Source organism: Pelophylax lessonae, assembly GCF_965119305.1.
Source record: "Pelophylax lessonae genome assembly, chromosome: 3".
Taxonomy (NCBI): domain Eukaryota; kingdom Metazoa; phylum Chordata; class Amphibia; order Anura; family Ranidae; genus Pelophylax; species Pelophylax lessonae.
Genome location: NC_138770.1, coordinates 183,363,019 through 183,378,292, shown reverse-complemented (window position 1 = coordinate 183,378,292; position 15,274 = coordinate 183,363,019). Strand labels below are relative to the sequence as shown.

The 15,274-nt window shown below is 41.9% G+C and overlaps 1 protein-coding gene across 8 annotated transcripts in view; it reads left to right on the top strand.

Moving 5' to 3' along the window:
- The window catches only part of AGFG1 (ArfGAP with FG repeats 1), a 165,322-nt gene that overhangs the window by 54,850 nt on the left and 95,198 nt on the right, over positions 1-15,274 (top strand). For all 8 annotated transcript variants that reach the window (XM_082249596.1, XM_082249595.1, XM_082249601.1 and 5 more), the window contains exon 2: positions 6,010-6,103. In XM_082249596.1, the coding sequence (XP_082105722.1) occupies positions 6,010-6,103 (94 nt within the window). The remainder of the gene's footprint in view (positions 1-6,009; positions 6,104-15,274) is intronic.

Here is a 15,274-nt window from a genome sequence, read left to right as displayed (position 1 = left end):
TGTTAAGAGCCCCCCACCATCAGAAGTCAAGAGTCACCCACCTTTCCTTACATCACAATGCACCCCCATACCTTGTGCTGCTGTCAGGAAGAAGATGCGGGTGGATCTGGGAAGAAGTGCAGGGTCTGGAGGAGAACCAAAGATGGGCTGGAGTCAGCTTCCAGAGTCTGCTGAATGCTGAGACCAGGGGAGGCAGAGGCAAGGTGGAGTTGCGGCTGCACAGAGAGGTGCAGGATCTGTAAGAAGAGTTCTGCCCTCCTCTCTGCTGCGGACTGCTGGGGAAGGGGGGGAGGGGCAAAGATGAGCCTTTCTGCAGCTGCACAGAGGAGTGCAGGAGCTGGCAAAGGAGTTTTGTCCTTTCTGCTGCCGACTACAGAGCTGCAGGAGAGGTGTGAGGGCCACATGAAATGGCCTGGGGGGCCGCATTCGGCCCGCGGGCCTTGTGTTTGACACCAGTGTTCTAGGCAATGCACTTGCCTAGAAGATATCCTAATGCTCTTCTCTGCCAGAACAGAGCCTCCCTCCTGTACCAATCAGCTCTTCACAGAAGATTTTTGCTAGAGTTGAGAACTGCTAGGAGGAGAAATGCATATATGCATTCATAAATTAATTAATACATTAAATGTAATAATGCATAGGAAATTAGACCCTTTGTACTGTAGATGTGGCCTGGGCCACCAAAATGCAACAGGGAAGTCACCACAATTTTGAGAGGGGTAGAGCTGAAATATAATGAGCATGTCTTAGCTGGAGGTATTGAGAGGATGCTTGCTGGAGTAGGGAGAGCTCTAAAATCTTGAAGTGATCTCATGGTAAACCTCCATATAACTGTCTAGTCTAGAGATGCCTCCCACCTGCCAGGTTTAAAGGTTCTAGTCTTTGGAGTTCCAGGACGTTAGTTGTCCAAATGGGAGTGAAAATCCCAAAACCATCATATTTCAGCAAGGGGCATACTGTCGTCCACAATTTAAACATGAGGAGAATGGTTGGGGATTTGGGAATGGAAATAAAGGAATTGGCCTCTAGGACTAATATGATGGTAGCCATGTACAGGTTAACTCAATAGATTTATGGGATGGCGGCATGGGATTAACTTAAGTGCCCTTAACCTGCCAGTATGTTTTTGGTTTGAGGAAGGAATCTCATGCAAACATAGGGAGAACATACTATACAAACTCCTTTCTGATAGTGACCTTTTAACATTTGAACCCAGGATTTGGAGCTTAGAGGATTGAAACAGTGCACCCCGCATATCTACCGTGCTGCTCACAGTATTGTGCCTACTTGGAGTAGTAGTCTTTTGCATATTCTGGAAAGATCACAGTGACAACACAGTGTGCAATGCAAAGGAGGATTGAGTAATAACCCCAGGGTAGTGGCAAAAAAAAAAAAAAAACGGATCCAAACCTTCTTGCGACGAATGGCCCCAGAAGCAACACTTATTGCATCGCTCCTGGGGACCTATCTGTCATTCCTCAGCTAGTGTAGCCGAGGTTTCAACTATTCATCTGTGTTTTGAATAGCTGCATTGGCGGTTAGGGGAAATAATGGGGTCTAATACACACCTAGTGTCTCCATAAAGTGTACCTGTCACCTGCTAATGCTATCATATATGGACTTGTTAGCCCCCTTGTGATAGCAATGAAGTTGGAAAAAAAAGATTTGAAGTTGGAAAAAAAAGATTTGAAGTTTAAAAATGTTTTTATATAAAATTAAAAAAAAAAATATGTATATTTTTTTAAGCACCCCTGTCACCCCAACACATCCCCCCCCCCCCACACACACACTCTATATAAAAACCGCAGCATAGGGTGAGCACTTGTATACAAACATGTGAGGTATGGTTGCAAACATCAGGGCAAGAGGATAATTCTAGGACCATAGTTATCACGGTTAACTGTAAACTGATAACATGCAAAGGCCTTTAAAGTGTTGCCAATGAAGAATTTTGGCTCCCATAGTTTTGTTGTGATTCCACCGGTGTCGGTAATTTTAGGACTTGACGTATTTTGTATTCACACAATCCAATAATATCTTAGGCTCCGTTCACATGTAGGCGTTTTTGGGGAGTTTTTCTGCTCTAGGATCAGCTCTCAAAACGCCCAACAAGACAAATCCTATTCATTTCAATGGCCCCTGTTCACATCTGAGCGTTTTGATGCTGTTTACAAAACGCCCAACGCTCAAAAAAGTACATGAGCTTCTTTTTGGGCAGATTACAGGCGTTTTCCATTGGTATCTATTCAATCAAAAAACGCCTGCACAAAAAACGCCTGTTAATCGCGGTAAAAAACGCGAAAACGCTACGCTCCGGTGTGAATGTAGCCTTACCAAAATTGGTTATAATAATTTGAGTGTTTACACTCAAATTTTTTTTCGTATATTTTTTTTCCTGAAAATATGCATTTGTTAAATAACTGTTAATAAATATTGTGGAACTTTAAAATTGTGGCAGATGCATTTTTTTTTCTCCAGGGTTTCTGCTTTCTTAAAATACATACTTGTCTCTTTTGTTCATTGACGGACACAGCTCCAGAATCTTCTTGACCATTAGTTTATGCTGCCCCCTACAGGAGTAGGACACTAGACAGGTAAACTTTACCACGCCTATGAGGCAGTCCCAGGGGATATACTCCACCCCCCCCCCCGCGCGCTATAGGCACTTTTTTTTCTGCCTAGTCAAGAGTAAGACCTAGTTCCTTGTTTGGATCTTTACTCCTAGGGTTTTTCTCTTTTTAAACTGAAATCTTTTCCTCTTATTTTCTGTTCCTGGGAGAACTACAATCAACTGCTGGACTGGGCGACGGATGGGATATTCTAGATCCTTACAGTCTCCCCAGTCTGGCCAGTGAGCGCATGCAGGCCTCAGCTCTGCGCTAGGTCCACCGTGACATCCCCACTGGACGGAGCTGGCCTGCAGGTTAAACATCTTGCGAGGGCACATACGACTTGGTCCCGGCCTGAGTAGCAGCGTACCTCCTGGCCTGCAGCACCCCCATTCGAATGGTGCGATGGTCTACCTGGAGCGGTGCCTACCCGGTTCCATGGTATGATAAGTAGTGTCCGTCCCCTTTCCCTGATGGCCTTTTGGGGTGCATGTGGGCCTCTCCCTGGGACGGTCGGACCCCTGGGTTCCCCTCCTAAAGTATTTTTTATAACAAAAAAAAAAAGAAAATGCTGTTAACGTGTGCAAAAAAATGCTGCTAGTCAATTGGTAGCTTCCAACCTTTTAAGTAGTACTTTTTATCACTTAGATTTTCCAATTGGAAGAAAGGTGTTGAAATCCAAATGATGTTGGGTACTTTTTTGTGTAAAGTTAAAATATATTTATTTTTAAGCACAAAGATCAAGCTTTTGTTAACTCCAGTAGCATATCTCTCCTACCTGGGTAAGAAAATACCTTCTGCTCAAGTTAACAAAATGTTCATAGACTTGGGGAACATTGTGAACAGGATGCTTCTCAGCAGGAAAGAGATCCTCACTTTACTGAATGTGCTTAAATGAATATGCTGATTTGTCAGTTCCATAAATTGACAGTTTAGAAATTCACTCTACTATACTCAACCTTTTACATGGCTAAAAATAAAGCTCTTTGATATTTATACATGTCCTCAAGGCATTTACAAGGGTCATTCACTCTAAAATACAACTTTTCTAAGAAGGACACTTAAAAGTAAAACCTTCTAAGCACTTGCTAAATACACATTGCTTGTGATAAGGGTGCCATGTTGGCATTTAGATATCACTCACGTGTGTAAATCCTCTGAGAGAACATGGAAGTGTCATTTCGGTTTTCATCACTGAGGACAATGATCCAGACTTGTAATGTAATTTTTTTCCCCTAATGTATTTATTTTTGTGTTGCAGAAGGTTAAAAAGAGAACGTATAAAACAATACATGTCATTGACTGAATACAAAGGCTTTACAGTGAGCCAACAGGCATAATGAATATATGTGATAACTGGGTCTTGAGTTGACCTTCGGTAACATTGAAACCGTGCAGTGTCAATTGAGTACAATATTTAGGTAAAAACAGTTATTTACAATACTGAAAATCTAGTGTTGTCTCTTCATTCACGTGAAATGGTGGTGATGACAGTTCTGCATTCTTTTTGCATTCCATGGGAGAAGGAGATAGGACTAGGAGGCTTATAGATGGTGATATATTAATGTAGCAAAGGTGAAGTAATGGAATGGCCAAGGGTGGGGTGGTGGGAAGGTTGGGTTTAAGCAGATATTTGTGAAAAAGTAAAGGTGAGGAGAGAAGGGAAAGTAGTAGAGGAAAAAAAGATGAGGGGATGGGGTAAAATTGGTTCTTCTGATTTATGACCGGTCTTGGGCATATTCCATTGTCAAAGACCAGTGGTCCGTTTGTGAAATAGTGGCCTTGGGGGGTGGGAAGGTTATTTTGCAAGATAATACATGGTAAACCCTAAATACAGGTTGCTAAATGTAGAGTTTGCCTTTAAAGCAGAAATTGGATCTCCGTACTTACCTGTGCTGGTCTTCGGGCCTCTCTATTGGCCAGCGGGGGATGACAGAACTCCTCTGCATGTGCAGAAGGCCGTACTTCTGGCACTGCACCGGTGCTGTAAGCTGAGCTGTGCAAGCGCAGTTGAGTTTACAGTGCCAGAGGAGATGGCGAGCAGGCAGGTTGGAGGTGTTTTATTGTAAATGAGTGCATGTCTCTTCTGCAATAAAAGCCTGGCTGCTCACTTTTTTTTTTTTTTTTCCCAGCGAGATTTCAGCTCAGTTTTAAAGAATAACTTCCCCTCCTGGGTGATCTGTGTACGTTGCAGGGAGTTTAACACACTTTGTTGCAGATTCCTTTTGTATTTCTGAAGAAATAGCTAGCTGTGTCCATGTGCATGGCGAATGGCAGTGGTTTTATAATTATCAATCAGCTGCTGCACCTGCAGGGCTCTAATGAGGAATATGGCATTTTCTGCATCCCTTTAGACATGATTTGCCATTAGGATTTCTCTGAAAAATGACATTTTGTTGCAGGGGAGGCCCAAAATCTGACTTGTATTTTAGTGCAGAGTGACTTCTGGGTAAATCCAGTGAGTCGATCACACAAGCAGGAAATTACATTTCTGTGTACAGGACACCTCCAGATAACATTATGCATTTTACAAAAAAATACTTAAGCTGCAGATTGAAAAGGAAAGCTCCTTTTTTATAATAAAATGTAATTACAATATGACAATTGTAAAAGCTATATTTTTTTTTTATGTGCGATTTTTTTTTTTTTTTTTTTTTTTTTTTTTTTCCCCATGAAAGTAGAGTTACCCTCTAAGATGGAATGAGTAAAAATGAAATTAAGCTGGTGGAATTTTTACTGACAAGAGTATTTCGTAGAAATAAAATCCTCAGGAGGATGTTAATTTTTATAATACTGATGCTTCCAAACTGAGTTGTTGCAGATTTGTTGTAAGCCTATTCAGTAATTGAAGGAAATTCTTTTGGTATTCTGTATTTGCATATAAACTCCCAAATAAGTGATTTTGCTTGCGGACCATTTAAAATGGAAGAAAGTCTGCAGAGTGCAATAGAACAGTGACAGTATCACATTTAGGGGCCCATTCACACAAGAAGCAGTGGGGCTATCCTGACTGCAATTTCCAGCTAAGCCACAATGCACAGACAAGGCAAAATGCCTTATTTCTATTCATGTCACTTGCCACCGTAGCGTTGCTGTGCACGGGTAAAAGAACTGCATGAACTCATTTTTTCAGTGCAGCTGGCTGTGACTTGAGCTTGCTTGCTGATGTGAATAGGCCCTGAGAGCTTCTGATTTGCACTTACCTGCTAGAACGTGTTACATGTTGCACCCTATGTCCTAAAGTGACGTTCTAAAGGTGAACTTCTCCTTTTAATGGTAAAATCAGAATTGGGTTGTTTGTTGTAAATTAAAAATGGTATATTGCTGTAAATATGCGAATTACTGTATGTACTCATTTGCTATGTTTAGCTATTTTAACAGCTCTTCATTTTTATCACTTTAGACGAGGTTTGAATCCACCCCACAGAGTGAAGTCAATTTCTATGACCACATTTACACAACAAGAAATAGAATTCCTTCAGAAACATGGAAATGAAGTAAGTATTACCTGGATCACTTCTATTAACAGCAAACTGTGAGTGTTTAATAACCGATGTAGTTACCCCTGTATTTTGCCTTTAATTTGTACTTACCCAGTGAATTACACAGGTTTTTTTATTTTCTAAGTGCATGGATTATTATTGAATTCAATTTTTATATATACTGTATACCCAAATGTAGATTTACCCCCTCCACCCATCCACCCCCCCCCCCCCATGACCAGGCCATTTTTTGCGATATGGTGCTGCGTTTAACTGACATTTGGGTGGTTGTGCGACGCTGTACCCAAATTAAATTTGTCCTTTTTTCCCATAAAAAGAGCTTTCTTTTGGTGGTACTTGATCACCTCTGTGTTTTTTATTTGCTGTATATTGCTTTACAGGAACACAGGATCCATGCCTTCTGTACTGACAGAATGGCAATCTGCCTTGTTTAACTAGGCAGACTGCCGCTCTACCTGTGTACTGAAGCATCAGCGGATGCCGGTGGACATCGAGTCTGCTGTACCCACCAATCAGCTCCCACTATGATTATACACAGTGGGTAGCAGTCCGGCGGCGGAGCGTACCCCTGACCTAGAAGTGTCCAGATCACGTACTAGGAATGTGACCTGGTATAGAGCGGCCGTCCTGCTTCAGTATATGTATGCTGGGATGTCTGCCAGTGGTTCAATAACATTTGTAAAAAAACGCACACAAAATAAAGTGTTATAGAGAAAGAGGAGGACAAAAAAAAAAAAAGTTGTTGTTCTGTACCCCTATTCTACTTCCCAAAACCTCACCCCTGTGTTTCATGTCCTGATAGCAGGAATAATGTGAAAGTGATAACTGCATTGGTTTTCCTCCTGGCTAACCTGATCAAGTACACCACTTATTTTAATCACAGATCTCTGTACGGTTGCGTTCTGGTCTCTGCTTCATTTAAATAAAATAATGCTAGTAAGTAAAATAATGCTAGTAAGTAAAATAACCTTTCTCTATCGTTCGTTGACGGACGCAGTCGTCCTGTAGGAGGCAGTGTTACCCTACTGATATGCATCAGAGGACTGCGTCCATCAATGAACCTAAGAGAAAAGATTTACCGGTAAGTCAAAAATCTATTTTTTCAAGTTTCCTATATAACCCATACTATACATTTAAAGCTGCTCAGTAATAATAAAGTGGGGAAATACTGTTGCCTTACTCATGATTCTGGATCATACATGCTTTTCAACAGGGAAAAGGGTTGCCAGCCCCGAATCTCCAATGATAAAATGCTGAAGAAAAACAAAGCAAAAATAAAAATATTCACCTTGCTCCCCGGGTACCTTTTCTGCTTTCTGTCACTGTTTCTCTGATCTTCACAGCATATTCCTGGCACTGTGCAGGCGTGCATTCTTGCTGGATTTGTTTCCCCAGGATCATGCAAATAGATTCAGTGATGTCACCCTATACTAGACAAATTGATTTCCTCCGGCAGTTTGTAATCGGGAGTGGGAGGTTGCCACATAAGCAGACCTTTTGTTTCTCAGTATCTGTTGTATTTTTATGTGGGGTTACCACCTCAATACAGGACACTTTCACCCCCTGGCCTTTTTTACTTTTTTAGTGCTGTCACACTGACAGTTACTCAGTTATGCAATACTGTACATTTTCTATCATTTTTCTGAGACTGATAGAGCTTTCTTTTTGTGCTATTTAATCACTACTGAGATTTTTTTTTTTTTGCTATATAAATAAAAAAAATACAGAAAATGTTAAAAGTTTTTTTTGTTTTTCTCTTATAACATTTTAAATCCTAATTAAATCTTCACAAATTTAGGCCTAAATTTATTCTGTTACTTTTCTGTGATAAAAGTACCCCAAATTAGTGTGTAGTATTGTCTGTGTGAAAGTTAACTATTCCTCACCCGCAGTATGTCATTTTGACGTCCTGGGCTTTGAGTGGGGATTTCATTCAGATATAATTTTTTTAAGACGGTATTTCCCTTCAGCCGCTTATTTGTTCTAACAGACGGCGGGAGGGGACGTCCCCGCCACCCTCCCTCCTACCACCTTCCGGGAGCTTCTACCGACTCGCCTGTGCGAGCCAGAGAAGGAATCTGTCGGCGGTGGAAGTACACCATAGAGAATACAGAGGACCCTGGCAGTCTCTTTCTCGGAAGCCCGGGCACAACGTTATAACATCACGCCCCGTCTGGCAGTTGTGAATACTGCCGTGAGCAGAGATCTTACTTTTTTTTTTTTAGCTCAGGCTTTCCAGCCTTTAGGCGAGATCTGAGGTCCTATTGACCCCCAGATCTCTCCATAAAGAGGACCTGTCATGCACTATTCCTTGCACTATTCCTTTTACAAGGGATGTTTACATTCCTTGTAATAGGAATAGAAGTGAAAAAAAAACCCACATATGTAAACGGCGTTCAATCCACATGTAAGGTATCACCGCGAACGTTAGCATGAGAGCAACAATTTTAGGCGAAGACCTCCTCTGTAACATCTTTCACATTATGCAAAAAAATTGGGCTAACTTTTTAGTGTTTGTTTTTTTTTTTAATTCATGAAACTGTTTTTTTACGCCAAAAAAATAGTGTTTGAAAATTTGCAGCACATATACCGTGTGACATAAAAAGTTTCAATGACAACCATTTTATTCCCTAGGGTTTCTGCTAAAAAAAATAAAAAATAAACCTATATGTATGTATGGGAGTTCTGAGTATTTGCTAGCAAAAAAGGATTATTTTTACATGTAGGAGCGGAGTGCCAGAATTGGCCCACTATGGAAGTGGGTAAAATCTACATACTATGGCAGTTATATACAGTACTTGAAAATTGATCAGTTGTAATGTACTGACGGCCTATCATTTATACCTACCAAATACCCCTTTTTATAAAGTAGAGTAGACAGTCCAAGGTATTTAGTAAGAGACCTGGTGAGTTTTTTGAAGTTGCACTTCTGCTGGCTTACACTGGTTTGGTGACACTGGGACTGGTGCAGTGACAATCAGACACTACATGGGGCGTGGAGGTGATTAGGGACACCGTGAGTGGATAGGTGTCTGCTGACAGTATGAGGGAGATTTACTAAAACTGGAGAATGCAAAATATTTTGCAGCTGTGCAAAGAAACTAGACAGCTTCCAGGTTTAGGCCCCTTTCACTCACGGTAGTCCGTCAGCAGATTCCATTTATCTCAGCGGGGGATCGATCCGCCCATCCCCCGCTGAGCAGGTGAATGGCAGCTCTGTCTCTGTGCTGTGTGCGGAGACGGAGCTGTCATGTCCCTGCTGTTCTCTATGGGGGAATCGGATGAGAACGGACAGGCGGTCCGATGGAAAATAGGGTTTCCATCCGTCTGATTTTGAGGGATCGGATGTCAGTGGACATGTCCCCTCTGACATCCGATGCCCCATAGAGATGCATGGGGCATTCGTTCAGATCCACTTAAAAACGGACAGGTGGATCTGAATGGTCCGCTTGTGTGAAAGGGGCCTTATTGTTAACCACTGAAGCCCTGGAGGATTTGGCTGCTCAAAGACCAGGGCCTATTATGCGATTCGGCACTTTTTTTTTTTTTTAACTAGTAATGGCGGGGATCTGCGATTTTTTTTTTTTTTTTTTTTTTTTTTTTTTTCCGGACTGTGACATTGCGGCGGACAGATCGGACCCTTGACTAACATTTTTGACACTTTTGGGGGTACCAGTGACATTACTACAGTAATCTGTGCTATACATATGCACTGTTACTGTAAAAATGACACTGGCAGGGAAGGGGTTAACTTTATTAGAGATCCAGGGGTTAAGTGTGTCCCTTGGGGCGTGCTTCTAACTGTCAAGGTGCGTGGCTTTTGATGTAACCACAGAGACCTACAATCCTACATAGCAGGATCGTATGATCTCTGCAGTTACGCCAGGGAGAATGACAGGCGGCTTTGTTTACATCAGCCGCCTGCCTTTCTCTCTCTATAGCGGGAGAACGCGAGTGACCGGCGGACATCGGAGCCTCCGGTCACTCGCGCGGGGATGGCCGTCAACGAGCGGGGGCGTGCCTTCGGCGGTGCAAACTCGCCCCTGGGCATGCGACGTAGTACTATGTCGCTTTGCCCAGGAGGGGCTGACTGCCGCAGTAAATGTACTTACGGCGGTCGGCAAGTGGTTAAAGCCTAATTGAACAAGCTGAAGTTAGCATATTGGGCACCAGATTTTGCACTCTCCAGTCTTAGTAAATCAACCCCTACTAAATTCACTGGTTAAATATATTTATAAAACCATACCAGAATAGTTGAGGTTTGTTAATGGGGTCTATTATATGTTTGCTTTTATGCTATCCTCCTTTTGAGCTTGCTCACTGCCTAGGTAATGATGACATGGTCTCTGGCTACTAGGTGCATCATCTTATTAGTGAGGTGATAGTTCATCGAAAATCTAAACCCTAGTACACACAATGAGCTTATCGGACGAATTATCTTCCTTTTGGGTTTTTTTTTTTTTTTTTTAATATTTTGCATGCCAGTCTCCATATCGAAAATTAATAAGTTATTAAATAAAAATTCGGAAGTGATGTATTGTATTTGGATTGTATTTTGGGACGAAAACTGTACTGATTAAATTAAAATTGTATGATCTGGTTTCGTATGCGAAAAATGTTTGCGTTTGTCCCATTTTCAGACGAAAGCTGTGTACCAATCAAACGCGGTATTTCTGTGTATGATATTTTGATTGTCTGTACGGGGCTTAAGTGTGCTTATGCACTGAGCAAATTAGGTGTCCATGTATGGCTGTACTAAGTACGCTCCTTATAATGGTGCTGGGAGCCATAGCTGCAGTGTAATATTGCTCATACAGAAAATAACCACCAGCACTCGCAATGAAACTCATATGGACTCCTAATTAACAGCAATGTTTAACACATTAGTAAACTTTGATTAGATTCATTTTTATTATTTGCATGTCAAACCAGTAGGATCTAGAATGTATACTGGTCATGGGTTCTGCAATATTATTGAGTCATGCTGAGATGGTGAGAGCTGAAACTAACTGCAGTCAATAATTTCATCAGTATAGACTGGATCACCATTGGACACTGTTATTACAAGGTTAACTTGCGTGCTGATTATTAGATTGTACTATCCTTATCTGACAATACCAGCAGCCTGTGATGTTTCTATGAAGGCCACTGCCTTTAGGACATTAAAGCTGATCTCCAGATTTTCTGTGACTTTGAATATTTTTTCTTTGAACCAAGCTGGTCCAAACAAACGTATTTCCTTCACTAAATGCTGCGCTGTCTATAAGCACTGTATGTACTACATCTAGCTTTAACTTCAGCTCTAGATACTCCCTGCCCCACATTTGGAACAATGCAGATTCAGTCTGAGCAGCGCTCAGCTGTTCATAGGTCGCTTTGTGTTCTGTGAATGAATACAAAGCTTCCTCTGATTGGCTGAGATGGAGAGGCAGACTGATCATGCCTATGAATGGCTGACCGATGCTCAGCCTGCCTCTTTGTTTTGGGTGTAATGCTGGCCATATATTAGCCGAAAAATTGTTCGAAAATCTGTCATTTGGTCCGTTCGTTCATTCATTTTTTGTCCAGTTAATGGGCACAAATAGAAAATCGATTTGAACTTTTCAGAGCTGAAAAATCGAAGGAACAGTATGGAAAATTCTGGTGAACGAACGATAAATTGAAAGGTTAATGTGTTTCTCGCCGAACTGTTTGCACTAGGCATATGTGACAAACTGAACTAAAAAACGGATTCATTTATGTCCATTGAACGACTTAATCGTTCCAAATTCGGTCATTACATGATGACACGATCGTCTTCTCTCACGGCCGATTTTTCGTTTTTTGAAAATGAGTTTGAACGATTTTTCGGCTAGTGAATGGCCAGCTTTAGAGGAGTCTGCCTCACATCCAGAACCCAGCACTGTGTACTGTATGTTGCTGAACCATTTAAACTCACAGGAAACCTTTGAGATCAGCGTTAATTATTTAGCAGGGGGATCTATAGCCCCCTTCATGAATTCTGACGCTGAATAGGAAAAATAACCTCTTGCCGACCGCTATGTGTGTGTGTGTGTGTGCGTTGCGGTTTGTAAGTGGTTAGCTGAAGCAATCAGCCATAACCTCAGTATTTTACTTTTTTAGCTTGGTATTTTTACTTTATCGGAATCTGGAAGCCCCCCCACCACAATGACAGTAGGGAGTTTTTGACATTCCTTTAACAAAAAATAAAATGTCCCTGGTGTAGATCCATCGTCAATAACGATGCCTGCCACCAACCCAAAAAAAAAAGCCCTCTGTCAATTTAACCAGGTGGCTCCGCCCATTAGTTATTTAGGATCTACACCGGGGGGACATTTTGTTTTTTTTTTGTTTTTTTTTTTTGTTTTACACTTTTTTGTTGAATGAGTAGAAGTACGAAGTATCCCATACTCATTTACATGGGGGAGGAGTCAGGGTCTGGGGGCCCTCTTAAAGTAGGCTTCCAGATTCCGATAAGTCCCCCACTTGCAGACCCCCACACAAAACAGCGTAAGGGTCCCTTTTTAATCCATACGAGACACAAAGGGCTTGGAATAATGGTGGGGAACCCCAAGATTTTTTCTTTTAATTATTCCTTGCTGGTGTTCTATCGAATTGTGCAGATCATCGGATAATGCCTCAGACGATCTGTGCATGTGCAGTACGTAAAGTCACTCCAGCTGATATCCCGATTAGCTTGCATGGTGCATGTGCAGATTGTCGAAGGCAATATTCGACAAATGTAATTCTGATTCTGCCTGGCTCTCTGCTCATGTGTGATAATTGACTGATAATGTGACTGGAGGATTTGGGTGTGTTGCAGGGCGGGTTTGGAGCCAGGCAGAATCTGATGATTACATTATACCGCGGCGCTTTTCTGATCGTCTGTATGTGTGTGTCTGTGTAAATCCAGGAAGTGAACAAGCAGCAGCTTCAGCTGCCCACAGTTAAAATGGCTGCAGCCAGGCTTAGTGGAGCGAGATTTCTGCAGCATATTTGGCAATAACAGAATCACAGTATGAATAAAATATTATGCAATGTGGTTTGAGGGAAGCTTCAGAATGGCAAATATGTTTTTATTACAAATTATGTGAGCAGACGGCAGTTCCTCTTTAACTGCGTGTACTCCCCATGCCATAGGACAATCTTAAATCAAAAAGTCCAGTCAGTTTCTATCAATTTTAGTAGACTAAAGCCCCGTACACATGTACCGAATGTCGGCCGAACGATCGGCCGTCTTTTGTCCGGTGCTGTCCTGTCGGTTGAAAAATGCTAAAGACTGCACACGAATTTTGTCGGCCAACAACAGCCGACTGCAGAAGTGATGTCATGTGATGGTTAACTTTCCGTGTGTTTTTTCTTCTCTGAGCATGCCCAGTCTTGCTCATCTGCTGTTTGTCGGCCGAATTCTGTACTGACTGGCGAACAATCGGCTGTTCTGGTGTTGGCCAACAAAAATTTTAATGCCTGCACACCAGTTTCTGTTCGGCCGAAAAGTCGCAGTCGGTTGTCGGAAGCATCATACTAACAAGCCGACAATCGGCCAGTCGGTCGGTGGCCGAATATTTACAGCCAACAATCGCTACGTGTGTACAGGCCTTTAAACCCCGTACACACGCACAGATTGTTGGCTGTAAATTGTTGGCCAACGTCCGATCTGCCGATTGTAGGCTTGTTAGAATGATGCTTCCAAAAACCACTTCGAATTTTTGGCCGAAAAAAAATCTGGTGTGCATTCTATAAATTTTTTGTTGGCCAACAAAGAATGGCCGATTCTTTGCCAGTCAGTACAGATTTCGGCCGACAAACAGCAGATGAGCAAGACTGGGCATGCTCAGAGAAGAAAAAACACAGTGAAAGTCAACCAGAACATGACATCACTTCTGAAGTTGGTTTTTGTTGGCCAACAAAAGTCCAGTGCAAGTCTAGAACACATTTCAAACAACAAACCACACTGGACAAAAGTTGAAAGTTGGCCGATCAGTTGGCCAACAATCTCTGCGTGTGTACGGGGCTTTAGACTTCATGTACACGGGACGTTTGAAAACCTCTCCTGAATGCTGGAACTTGACAGCTAGTTACCGACGGGTAAAGACATCCATTTTGCTGTGTTTACATGCCGTGTTTATGCATGTTTGCATTTAGAATTGTTAATACATTGTAAAATGGTCAGAAATGTATCCCCATTGAAAATCTCTATAAACTAAATGCTTTTAAATGCGAGTTATTGCGTTTAGACGCGTTTGCACACTGCTGCAAGCATTTGGCGTTTCAAATTCATATAAACTTTCAGCTGAACGCATTTTTTTGCTTTCAAAAAATGCCACTAAACTCAACTCACTATAAACGTCTCAGTGTACATGGACAGATGAGATAACCGAGGAGAGTTAAGGGGCTGCTGAAAAAAACGCCCAACTGCAGCAGTATACATGAGGCCTTAGGGTCCATGTAAACTTCAACTTGTAAATGGCCGTTTAGGAGCAGTTGGGCGTTTTTTTCAGAAGCCCCTGAACCCACCTCTGTTATCTTATCTGTCCATGTACACTGGGTCATTTACAGGCAGTTGAGTTCAGTGTCGTTTTTTGGAAAGCAATTATTTGCGTTAAGGATGTTCAGAACGTGTGTTTACCGGCGTTTCAAATGCAAAACGCGACCCAACGCGATCACCCGCGTTAATCGCTCGCGTTTTTCCATTTTAAAGGGTAATGATTTTTTGACCTCTAGAAACGGTTCTGAGCGTAAACGCCCACTAAACGCGGCATGCAAACGCGACACAATGGACGTTTTAAACGTCCTTTAAATTCCAGCGTTCAAGGGACTTTTTAAAACGTCCCGTGTACATGTAGCCTTACTCAGTTAAACCCATTCATTTGTTTAGGATCATAGAAAACAAATCTGCAAATGCATGGGATGAATAAGGGCAACAGCAGTTATTGCTGATTGCTTTCTTCTTGGTTGATGTGCTCTTTCTAAAAGTTCTTGTACATGTTTTAGTTTTTGCAAAAAAAAAAAAAGTTCAGTTTTCTGCATTGGGATAAACACTTTGATAGGACATGATCTGCAGTTTTAAGCAGGAAGGGCTGAGCCCAAAACAGGAATGTATAAATGCTGTCCTTCACATTTCTGCTTTTACCACATGCCTGCTCTGAGAGGGGACATGAAAAG